This window comes from Colias croceus, chromosome 4, assembly GCF_905220415.1.
Source record: "Colias croceus chromosome 4, ilColCroc2.1".
In the NCBI taxonomy this organism is placed as follows: domain Eukaryota; kingdom Metazoa; phylum Arthropoda; class Insecta; order Lepidoptera; family Pieridae; genus Colias; species Colias croceus.
In genome coordinates, this window is record NC_059540.1 from 2,816,390 (window position 1) to 2,830,286 (window position 13,897).

Sequence of the window (13,897 nt, forward strand, 5' to 3'; positions counted from 1 at the left end):
CACCTAGCTCTACTCGTCTTTTAGTTCCAGTAGCAGTCTTCGAAGTACACCTGCAGGTCACTCCATCAAGTCCGGAGGTAAGGTCTCAACATAACTAACAAAACGAGCCCAAACTCGGCACACCTAGCTCTACTCGTCTATTAGTTCCAGTAGCAGTCTTCGAAGTACACATGCAGGTAACTCCATCAAGTCAGAAACTAAATATGAAATTTATAATCCCATAAGTATGAAAAACTATAAATAAAATCTTTCCTTGGTGTGCCTTGGTTGTCGGTGCAGAATGCGTCAATGATCAAGTTTATTAGGTCAAATATTTTGTATACGTACAGCGATCTTTTCGTAAACGAGGAGCTGCCTACAAGCGTCACAGCGTCTACTCACAAAGGCGTCCGAGCGCCGACTAAATTACTAAAATATTTCATTACAAATTTTTGTACAATAAATCAAGATAGTGTCAAATAAAATAACCCTTATTTCCATGCAATAAGTATCACGCGTTACAGTTAAATATGTGAAAAAATAAGATTTGATTTTAATTTTTTTCTCAGCTTATTTGTAACATTTTGATAGTTTTAGTTCCTACCTTTTTGAGTTGGACATGTCTGCTTACTTAAAATATTTTTAAATAAGTAAATTTATTTTATTAAATAATAGAAAAATGCTTCTATATTCATCACGATATTGTCAATTTTGTGTGAAGAGGCAACGGAAATTATTTTTTACAATATTATAAACCAAAATTTTCGATTAAATAATTCCTACCATTTAAAGATTAAGGAGTAATCTATCTATGGTAATTATTAGTCAAATTTGGTTTTGTATTATTTTGCCGCAAAATGCATCGAAAAACTGCTTATTTTTGTCAGATTCGTAAACGCGTCCTTAATAACTAAACGAGACGAAAGGGATACAGTGAAATTTCAATCGTATTTTCGTACTTTAAGGGTAGATTTTGTTTGAGCCATCGGCTCGTTAGATTTAGGTGCCGTATACTCGAGTTATTTATAGATTTTTTTTATGTTTTAGATATCGAAAAGGTTATTGTAAGGGCTGCCACCGCTCGAACCCGACGTTAATTTAAATTTAGTGAAACGCTCTCATTGGCAAGTTTTATGTGTAAGTAGCGAACGCGTTGATTAGCTTTTTTAATACGAACCATGATGTAAGGTAGTTGGTATAGTTATCATAGGTGTAGCAGTATTATAATGTAGGGTTGGAGTTTTTTTGTTTTTAATTTTTTATAACGTCTGGCTACCTCATGGTGTCGTGTACTGAACTTTAGGGTATTGTGTTTAAGTATTTTGCAATAGGTTTGTTAATAGTTTTATTTTTATACGAATTAGTGGATTTCAATATAGTACAGGTATATGAAAACTTTATATGAGCGATATTTACGTTTATTTAAAAAAATGTTTGTATATGTCATTGACATCATAAAATAATAATAGATGGTTCATTCACTATTCCAGTTTCAAGAATAAAGCTTTCTTTTCTCACTTATCTTTTTACGTCTTGCTGAATACAATCGTTGTTATATTATCATTACCATCTTTACCAATTTTATAGATGACGTATTAAATTTACTTCTTTTTATAGTTTTGTTAACTACGTTATATGAGTGTCGAGCAAAAAAAAACAAATTTAATGTTTTGCATTTGTTTGTCGTGAATATAATAACGCTAATTCGTGTTAAATTAAAAATCAACCCTGTATATTATTGATAATTATATCCCGATACATTATAATATCGAATCGTTATAGGTAGCTAAAAGATTTTCGGCGTGTATAACCAAGATCGCTTCCGTATAGTGCTAAATATAATGTTTATTGTCTTAAAAAGGTTTAAGTTTAAGTACACGAGATACGTTTGTGCAATGTAAATACTGTCTTTATTTATATTTTATAAAATTATGGGAGCCTGTTTTTAGTTGAATATTTTTAAGGTGCTACCTAAAACGTTAATGTTTTTTATAGGTTAATATGAAAATAGATCGGGAAACAAGCATTTTTAATTAATAATAAATTCATAAACTATCGAATTTTCATCCGTTTAAGCTTTCGATTATTTTTATAGCACCTGTAGTTATAACACACTCTCTTTTTGTGTTCGATAAATATAACAATATTTAGCTAGTCTAAGTCCGATTTCAGTGTTCATAGCATTATATACCTATACATTATATATCTAAACAAAAACTATGACAAATCCCTTACATAGTAATTTGTTGTTGAATTGTACTGTACATTGAAATAGATTCCCATATTACTTTTAAGTCTCATACAATATAATTATACACTATAGCCTATCTGTTTACATAGAATAAGTCTGTTTATTTCCTTACAAATCCCACCATTTATTAAGTCAAATGAACGTTATGAAGTAGCACCTTAATATTTTGTTTGTTTGGTCGGAAACCGTTGAATCTTTGTATAGAATTCACCAAATATTTTGAACGTACGGTACGAGAGATATAGTTTCTAAGGTTTATTTTTAAAACGACTATATTAGCTATGTTTTAAGGTTATTTAAGTTTCACGATACATCTCAAGTCTGTATACAATAATAGTTCCTTTGTTGTGTCATTTATCATATACGAGTTACAGAAGATATGTAAAGGATATTTGTTTATTGTATAAATAATTTACCGAGTAATTTTATTTGCTATCTCAAATATGATTTTTTTTGAATAAACATATTATACATAGTGACCTCTTTGATTTGTAACCTTTTATCGAGATCTTGCGTAACTAACGAGACCAGTCAAATGACGCTCGGAATTCTTACGAAGAAACCTTCGAAGGGCTTAGAACAATACTAATTCTTTCGACGTCGAGATTCCATCGTCGCATATCTACTCAGTAGCGATGTGTTGTAATTAAAATGAGAGCCTCGTCTCATTTAGTAATTGTTATCAATGTTTCAATATTGACCAACAAAATAGTAAAATTGTGTTCACAATCCTTGGAGGTGGAAGCGTTGTTTTCCGCGGAGTCACACAGTACCGCGTGGAACGTCTATCAGAACGCATCGCTCTGTGGACGAGCGCGCGTTGTCACCGTCCCTACTTCCCGCCAAGTAGATACCCCATAGCAACAACCATAAACAATAGTGCAACCTGTTTACTGGATTGTGTGTGATGTTTGTGTTTTAATTTTTTTTTTAATTGGATAAAAGTTAAAAATCAAGATGACTGCCGGATCGGAAGAACACGAGCCTCTAATTACCTCCTCTGTGGATCAACAGCGGGTCACCTATAATAATTCTCCGCAGGTATATTTTTTTTTCACAGAATACATAAAAAAAGGCTTTTAGTTGCCAATTAACGATGAAAAGGTAAAAAATGTCTAACTACGATCAGTTATTATCGTAGATTTCATAACAGTTTGTAAGATCGTTTTAATTGAATCTATCAATAAAATAATTGTTATATGACATAGCGTATTTAATAGTGTTTATAATTAATTCGTATTGATATGCAATAAAACTATAAATTCTACTACATATAGGTACAATGTGGCCTTACGTCTCCCTTCATTACGTATCACCACGTGAGTAATTATATGTAAATTATGCAACTTCAAGAAGTAATCTTGTCTTAAAAACCAGAGTAATATAAGCAAGTAATTATTAATGAATACTTAAATAAGTATAATGCTTTTCACGAGAACTATTAACGACCTTATTATTAATTTTGAAAGCCCTATTTCTCAAGTCGCAACTACCGGATACGTTCCGGTTTGACTATTTCGAACTTATCCGAAAGCTCTTGTTAAGTTTATAGGTATAATATATTCCTATGAGAACTGTTTTTATGGTTTTATCGCAAGTTTCTTAGTGTTTTGATTTAAAATCATTATTTGAAACATAATTAAATTCAAATACAGTTAGATATAAAATGAAGAATTGATAGTAAAATTTTATATGTATGAAACCACTTGTCATAATGTAAGGTGACCGTTGTATAATGTATATATTTTATACACATGTCTGAGTTAACCACAAGAATTTCATACAGGAATATTATTGTGAAGGCTCGAACGGAAGTTTAAAATTTTGAATAGGTTACATCTTACACTGCAGTAGTGTAGCCGAATTGCACTAGTCCACTGTCCGCTAGATAAGTGGCGACTGTGCTTTTAATGAAGAGGCTAGGCTTTCCATTGATTGACTAAATAACTAGCTAACGTTTGCATTGCATATTCTTACATCAAATAACAGATCATCCATAATTATACTTTGAATAGGTATTTAAGGAATTTCTTTTTTTATTTCATACCCAAAAACAGGTTTCCTTCTTGTTTTTAAAATAAGCCTATTCATTACGGTTATAAAATTGTCAAGCAAAAGATGCAAAAAGTCAGGAAATGAAATCACCTGACAATCAGTTCGCGCACTAGCGTGGAATTATACCGAATCACGCTGGCCGAGGCATGCACGTTATAACCGGTTATTTAACTGCACTCTGATCTGATGATAACTGGAGTCTGGATGTAAACTTTAGTTAATACAATATGGTAAATAGCTAAGAAATCGAGGAAAAATATACTTAACCATCTATACTAAGAACCCATCGACCGTTCGCCATAAATAACTAAGTTTGTGTCGAATAACATTCAGTGGTTCTTATATCTTTAAATTATGATTGAAAGTAAGTACGTTTTAAAATTTTTAATTTTGTGGCTAGAAAAGTGTAATCAGTTTTCACACTATCTATAGGTAATCTGAAATCGATCGATCGATCTGAAAAAAAACTGGTCATTTGTCAGCTTGATCAGTCTTCATTTAAAATCTACATCCTTATCTTACTTATCTACGAAATATTCTATGATGCCTATCTGTCGTTCTGTTAAAAATAATTTCTTAAATTAAAAATGGTTTCCTATGGAAATCTCGATGAATAAATTATTATCTATATCAGAATTCGAAATTTCTCATCAACGTGGAAAAGCCGAAGATAGTAGTAGAACTAGTCTCATCCACTAATCTAAAGTAGTAAAATTCCTCTCCAAATCTAAAGTATTCTCAACTGCATTAAAAACTTTTAGCACTGTCATCCAAAGTTATTAGTTTTTAATTTGCAGCAATCAAGCAAACTGCAGACAACAAGCTAATTTTCTCTGTTTTTTGCTACAAATTGGGTGGCGCATTAAACTAACGTGATGAGTATAAATTTCTTCATTGGAAATATTACACAATAAAATATTTGCGTTATGAAATTAAACCTTAAAATTAAGTACAAAAATACCTTATTAGCATGAGATCAGTCTGATGAATAACTCAGAGGCGGAACATAGGAATATATTAATTAAAAAAGCCTACGTTGTGAATAGGTTTAAAGCTTACATACTTTGGTACACTTTTCAAAAGTTCTTGAGTTCAAGTTATATACAAACTTTTATTAACAACTAAAATTATTGGACTATGTAACTATAAAAAATCGAAACCACTGAAATTTATTTTCTCTTTTTTCACAGAAAAGTTAATTCAACTTGTTGCAATTTTTTTCGACAATAATGTGACTATTTAAAAAAAATGCCGAAATTATATTCAAAGATATCATAAAATGTTAAGTATATAATAATAGTAGTAGATACAAGGCCAAATATTCCAATTTCATCAGTCACTGGCCGGTCGGTCTATAAAAACTTAATAACTAGTTTTGATAATGCGCTCGTCCCACGAGTTTTTGAATGCCTCTCTAATGTGCGATCGTATTAAATAATTGTATCATTGCTTTGATATTTAATAAATGTATTGATTTATATACTAATTGTTTTGCTACGAGTGGTATATATGTATACCTACATTATTTCTAAATCTATCTTCAATTAACTATGATTTTTTATACATTTATTCTGAACTCTGTTAGTTACTATAATAATATGAGGCTTGACTTGTTCAAGCCAGAGTCTACCTATTTTATAAGATAAAGATAAGAAACAGGTTAATAAACGATGGGAGAGCCTCAAGCCTCATAAACCCAGAATGCGAGTCGAACCTGTGAAAAACTCACGTTAGAAATATGCACATTATAATTTTAAATGTTAATTCGTATAGGTAGTCCATGTTTTTATGTACAACATGTAGGTACATAAATATTTAAAATGCACCAATAAATATAATGTTTAATAAGACTAGAAATGAAAACTACCGTTCTTTTCGACAGAGCTTTTCAAGTGAAACTTCTTTAGGCGCGTTGTGAGCAAAATTTCAAGGTCGCGTCATGGTATTACCGTCACGTCATGGAGTAAGGCGACGATTGTGGTATCTTTGAATCTTGACATATAAGTTCCACTTCTGACACGTGTGCTCGGCACACACGCTCTTTTTTATCTAACGAATTTTTTACAGAACAGATTGTCAAATACTTATAACAATCAATATTTATTATTACAAAGTCGATTGATTTGGAGAGCGATTCAATGAATTGTGTCTAATTCAGTACAAATGCTCATTTCCTGTTCTTCAAAGTGAATGTGCTCTAAGGTTGTCGAGTCGTGGGATTTAATAATACCTATATATAATATGTTTTTTTTTATCTTTAAAGAATTCCTAGACTTACAGAACTTAGATATTATCATATACAATTTATTGTTGGAACAATGTTAATACCTAGTTTTATAAAATGTTAAGTTAACCTTGAGTTATTTCGGGCGCGAGGAGAATTGCTTTACCTAACCAAAATTGGTGAAATTACCTTTTTGCGAAAACAATACTTATTTAAAACAATATTTGTATTGAGAACAAAAATTACGATGTTTACCTATTTATGAATTAAAAGTTAGCTTCAAATTATATCCACCGAGTGTTATCGCAGAAAGGCTGAAATATTACAATAGATAGTTAGGTACCTACTTCAAAAAATAATCGTATAAGACTCATAGTCTAATAATCTTGTCCTACATTTCTATTCCTCCATTAATATTTTCACGAACATCAAAATCAAACAAAACACACCCTCGTTTTATAATTCACTTGCAAAATCTTCATTCAATATCATTCTTTGGCCAACATTTCGTCGGTCGGTCCATCGCTGTAATCGTTATAAATGATTCTCGGAATACTGACGGGTTGGTAGCTCGTAGTATAAAGACATAGTGTACAATAGAGTGAATCCATACAACATAGTATCGAACGCTTATTCTAATCCTATTTGAATACAATTTCATAAAATGTTGGAAAACACCAGAACGCTAGTAAATAAGTTTATCGTTGATTGTTGATCGTTGTTTAAAATTTTGGATGTCCGTTTGGTTAAGTAAATTTGATTTTAATTTTTAATTCTGTCTATTTTCATGATTTCATCGAAAGTGTATTTTTGTTGATCTTGATACAACATGATTTTCATAAATAGGTAAAGTGAAAGTAAGTATAAACAATTAAAGTGTATCAAAGTCCATTTAGTAATTGCAGATTGAATCTTAATTGTATTATTAATTATCGATGTGAATTGAGATAGGCACTTTTTAAATTAATTATACCAATAAACTTAACTGTCAAGGCAATAAAGACACATAAAACATTTAGAAAGAGAATGGGTATGTACAATTATTATAGTAAGTAAACAATAACAAATATAGGTAACTACCGATCCGCCCCGGCTTCACCCGTGGTACATATTTCGCAATAAAAAGTAGCCTATGTCCTTTCTCGGGTATCAAAATATCTCCATACCAAATTTCATGCAAATTGGTTCAGTAGTTTAGGCGTGATTGAGTAACAGGCAGACAGACAGACAGAGTTACTTTCGCATTTATAATATTAGTATGGATTACTAATTAGGTATCTATATGTATAGGTACGGTACGGTACCTTGTACGCCTTATCTACAATTCAATCTGAAAAATTTACAATATCCAACGATATTTCTGAAACAGAATCAAGAGACACGATAAGAACAAGTTTCAAATAAGCTCTTTCTCATACTAAATTGTAAAATACGTTCCAACCGACCAATCATAGGGCGTCGACCGCGTATTCATGCGAGGAATATATCAGGTAACATAACATAGAGTACCTTCCTATCTACAGGAAAAAAATAGACACCTGTTTAAATATCTGTGTTGGGAAAGAATTGCGCATTAGAAGACACTTGTCTCGATTTGGTGTCCTATAATATTTTGATTTGACATAAGTGACATAAGTACAGTAGTAGTAAGTAGCAGCATTATCAAAGCAGTTAATGTAGGTATCTAATACAATATATATATAAATTATAATGCAAATATAACTTTTCCTAAACAGGTTTGTTTATAAACATTTATTTTATGAACAAACTGTTTATTTTAGGTTCAGAAATTTGCAGAAATAAAGCTTTTTGCGGAAAAAGCTGTCTTTGGCTGGACTGGCTTTTATAGAATTATAGAATATAGGTACTTAAAAAAATTGTGAAATAAATCACAGAATGTGCAATGCGTTATAATTTGAATAAAATGACAAAATTACTTAATTGATTCGGAGAAAACATTGAACCATTTATCGTTAAATTAAATATATTACGCAAGTTGCAATAATAATTAAAAATTCTACAATAATGATACTTTAATAAGCCAATAATTTTGGGTGAACATTGTCATACTTAAATATTATATTTACCTATATTCTTCTATGTACTTGTCATTTATGTATAATAAACAAATAATACAATCATTAACACAGGTGCTAAATGGTATATAAATCAGTATGATATTTTTTTTCTACGGGAAACAACTGTTCATTCATCCACAATTTTACTAAAATTAGCTACCTAGTCAAATTGCACCTGCTTGGTTATTCAATATTGTCCTTTATAAAGGTATAGAGATCATTCCAAGCGATAAGGTCACACTATGAAAATTGGAATTAATGTTACAATTACAGAGATACATGTTTACATACACAGTTTAGAAGACAGAACATTCAACATATTGGAAGATTTTCTACCTAATACTCTTCATTATTAGGTATGAAAGTTAGTGATGTAAAAAAACTTTTTTTTTTATCAACATAAAACAAATTTCATTCTTATTAGGGCTTTTACGAATCGACTAATAGGGATGATAGGAATATATTGCCGAAACACCAACTCATTCAAACGACTCACTGCACTTATCAAATAAAAACAATATGAGAAGGTACATATTCTTGTGAAGAATATCATACTTAGTAAATATTCACCAAATCTGCATTATAATCCGTAATAATATAAATACCACCAGGTTACGAGAGAAGACGCTAAATCCATACGATAAGGTGCAATACACTGCAAATATAAATATTGTGTAAGTAAATATTCTTAGAATAGCAAGTTATTTGCATGAAAACACGTGTAAAATATTGTCATTCACATCTACAACTGCCTCGAGGTACTAATTATTGAAATGTTTTTCAATACCAGCACTGTCTATAATAATTGTACATGCCAACAGTTATTACCTGCTTATTTTAATGTCTGAATAATTATGTAGTATGTATTGCATTTGTGTTATTTCTTTGTAGTACCTACTATATCTCAGTATGCTAGCTTGCGTGGAGGTCGTGAATGAAGTTTTACTTTTATTTATAAGAATTCTACGTAGGTTTCACAATCAACAAAAAATAAATGAATTACCTATAGGTATGTTGATATTTTATTATAATACGTAGATGTATTGTTGATTTAATAGTATAGTTACAATACAAAATAGACCATACGATAAGGTGCAATAAAGTTCGGTCTAGACTCTAGTAGTCGTAGAGGATATGATATTCTTTAAGAAATCCATCTGTGAAGAAATTGATTAAGTTACATTGATTAACTTTATGCATGATTAATTAAGTTTGAGATTAAGTAATTTGAACTTATGGTGGTATACATGGTATGGCCAAAGTGTGGACCTTGATATTTATGTACATGCTGTTTTTGTAGTGCAAAATGAATTTTGGTGCGTGTAATATGTAAACAAGGTTGAGTACAATAAAACCTTAAAAATGCATAACATTATTAATTTAATCATATAATGTTGATAAGAAGATTAATATAAAAGTAAAATCTCATTCTTTTTCGAAGGTTAAACAAACCAGTCTGTCAATATGTTTTAAAAAGTTTAAATTTCATTTTTACACTTGAGTTACTTCTCAGGGCTTGAGAAGTTTCACTTCAATAAATTGATATTAAACATTAACGCCTAAAGGGCTAAAATGAGTAATGTGGGAAATAAAATATTTCAACTGTGACAATAATAATTAGAGCTAGCGCGCAAGAGCAACCTTTGTCTCCGCAACTATTGTGTCTCTCCCATCAACTCTATGGGGAGTTGCGTCGCTACGTGCGCGCACTTTCTTACTAGAGTTGATGGGAGAGACAAAATAGTTGTGGAGACAAAGGTTGCTCTTGCGCGCGCTAGCTCTTAAAGGTGACAATCTGTATAGTAAGTGATATGATATCGCTTATAAATGAGAATCTAATGAACACAAATTGTCACTGAACAGCCCCTATATTTGGCAAAGCATTAGCACATAATACTTAATAGTAGCTAACGCTAGCATTAGTCTTTACAGCTTTATACTAGGTAATTGAATCGTAACCATGTCTCCTTTTCCACTGTGTTCCGTGTCCCCGTCAATGACGGGGGGCCACGGGTATTGGTAGAATTCGTCCGCGACCTACCTGTCATAGCCGAAAACAAAGCCCCTAAACTTCAGACGGGCTAATCACCCTAATTTATTAATATGTCGCAAGTCAAGTGTTAAATACCTCGCATCCTAAGGTTAGTTAACTGATGTCACGTGGCGAAGGGCTTCCGTATCCGATCGATACGGCTTACCGGCTTGTCAGAATGTTGGCTATCACATACCTAATGCCTATATCCGAAGAAATATAATATAACATTCAGATAGAGTTACTGAAGTTATAATATTAAGTAATCGTTAAAAGATGATTTTCTGCAAAGAGATAATTGTAGAGCCGGAAAATAACGTACATACATATAAACTTTTTGTAGGCTTTGATTTCGAGACTGGGGATGAGAGCTAAATCTCGAAGATACCTACTGGCTAATGTGCCTCGTAATTTATTTGGTGATGTCTAAGCTGTAGTTCATGAGATTAGTTCGTTAAAACATACTCTTTAGCTTTATAATATCACTAGCTTACCGCCCGCGGTTTCGCCCGCTTTGTCTAAAACCTTGATTAAAAAACTATATACTAAAACGTCCTCTTAAATCATTCTATCTTTAAAAAAAAAATCCGCATCAAAATCCGTTGCGTAGTTTTAAAGATTTAAGCATACAAAGGGACATAGGGATTAGGGACAGAGAAAGCGACTTTGTTTTATACTATGTAGCGAGTATGTATGTACGAGCATAGATTTATGTAAACTTTAAATTCTTTATATATAATATACATCTGAATCAATAAATGTGTTCATGTACCTGTTTCTTAGGCTTCCCATACTAAATGTCATCCCGATCGAGGCCCAAATAAAAAATAAAAAAGATGCAACGGCATTGACCTTTTTGTAAACAAAAAACTACGCATTCATTTACAGACAGATATTGTCTATTGTTCGTTATCATGTCGAAAGGGAAGGGTATTCCAAAATGAAATTTTGTTTTGAACGAAAACATTAGGATAATAAAATTCTTTAATTTTTTTAAATAACTAGCTTCTAGGGTTGATGCAAGGTAGATGTACATTGTACACTCGGTAAAGTTGTAGAGTAATTTTTTTTAGTCCAATTAATTATTAAAATATTATTCCCTAGTTTTGAATGAGGTTTTCACATGGAAACGGGACATACATAAATTGTCAGTCACGTCTTTATCTATACATATAATAAAATCGTAGGAAAGTCAAAACTGTACATTGAATATTTTTTTAAAAGAATACCTGGGCCGTGATCTATAATCGATATAGAAGCCAAAAACATAGTTTTTAGAATTTTTGTCTGTTTGTCTGTTTGTCTGTTTGTCTGTTTGTCTGTTTGTCTGTATGTTTGTCCGAGCTAATCTCGAAAAGTACTGCATAGATTGACTTCAAATTTTGCATGAATATTACTAACAGGTCGGGTGAGGCTATAGGCTACATATTATCAAGCTATCACCCACGGGGGAGGAGCTGTGAACCTTTATTTTTCTTACGTATTCCGTGTATTACGACAGCGTACAATCTAAAGACTCATGTTTAAATGTTGGTTTCGAGTAAGCCATGCTATTATCTAGCTTTACAAAATAAAAACTATGTCATTTACGTAATTTGGGCAGAGAAACAGTTTAATGAATTTAGTAGTATAAAGACAAATTAGAAACAGCGCCATCTATTAAATGTTATAAAAATCAAATCAATTTACACGTTAACTATTGGAAATTAATAATCAAATGACGCATATATAAATGTTGTTTGACAATATCTATATTGACACTATAAAAATTATGCCATTTAAGTAACTTGGGAAGAGAAACATAGCTTAAAGAATGTAAGTTGTATAATGTTAATTTTGTAACAGCGCCATCTATGAGATTTCGTAAAAATCATATCAATTTACATGTTAACACTACTGAACACAATGTTAAAAATTAATAATTTAAATATAATTATGTTATTTATTTATTTAACTCTTTAACCCATATCTTCCGTTCCCTATAAGATATATTTCGTGTAAATAATAAACTACTTTTTTTTAAAGTGAGGGTAGATGTTTATTATTTTAAGTAAAAATAGACACCATTATCTACAGTTAATCTAATGATTGTGTTCCAAAGAGTATACTAATATATTGTTGTGTTCATTAGTTACAATTTTAAAAATCTTCGTGTTTTATAAATTTACTAGCTTACCGCCCGCGGCTTCGTCCGCTTTGTCTAAAACCTAATAAATTATGTACTAAAACCTTCCTCTTGAATCAGTCTATCTATTAAAAAAACCGCATCAAAATCTGTTGCGAAGTTTTAAAGATTTAAGCATACAAAGGGACATAGGGACATAGGGACACAGAAAGCGACTTTTTTCATACTATGTAGTGATATTTATAAAGCAATTGAATGCCATAAAACCAAAAATATCAAATGCAATCTTCGTGTTTTGTGAATTTTCACCATCATGCGTTCCCACAAAAGGTAAGTTGTTACTTACAGGTATTTATTGAAATGAAATGAAATGAAATGAATGATTCTTTTATTATTTTGAGGTGCATTGGGAACAGAAGTTTTTGATAAAATTTTATTTGTAAGTAGCTTTTTTTATAGATTTACAGTTAACTTTTGATTTTTTTATTTACAGATTCAATGCTAATATAAAATTATATCGCCTTTGGAAGACGATTTCTGCTGATATTTTTACTACACCACTTGAAAATTGATGATTTGATGATAAAGACAGTAGCAGCGAGGATTAAGTGGAAATTAGTAAACATCCGCTTCGTCAATTTTTGACTGAAGTTAATGTCCAACGTCCAATGGTTCAATCATTGGAATTAGTAATCGGGAAATTTTGGAGGATATTTTTCAGGAAGGAGAGGAGGGGCAGCCAACCACATATCAAACTACTACGTTTTAGTACGGAAAAAATTTTATTGCCAAATGAAACGTAAATTTTGCACTCACAACTTTACAAGTAATGTTTTTATTTTGACTTTGCGGTTATCTGATTATAATATTTATCGTTATGGCTATCGACGTACCGACCGTACTGGGATCAGAGTAGGTACATGATATACAGTTCATCATCCAGGATTGCTTAGAGCATTTTCACACTGAAAAAGATGTTTTCTTTGAATCGTAGTTGCTTCATTTATTTATTTTTAATCATTTTACATAATATGTTTTATATTTTATAAATATATCATTTTCATTATTTAAGTAGATAAAATAAATTATGTAACGGTTTTATAAGAAAACACATTATATTTGTTAGGCGACGGTGATTTCTTCCAGGCAAAAG

At 31.2% G+C, this 13,897-nt stretch overlaps 1 protein-coding gene across 1 annotated transcript in view; it reads left to right on the plus strand.

Annotated features, from left to right (window-relative positions):
- Positions 1-2,841: 2,841 nt before the first annotated feature.
- Positions 2,842-13,897, plus strand: part of LOC123691056 (protein white) — a 30,061-nt gene continuing 19,005 nt past the window's right edge. Inside the window, exon 1 of the mRNA XM_045635260.1 lies at positions 2,842-3,271. Within this exon, the coding sequence (XP_045491216.1) occupies positions 3,188-3,271 (84 nt within the window). The 5' untranslated portion in view covers positions 2,842-3,187. The remainder of the gene's footprint in view (positions 3,272-13,897) is intronic.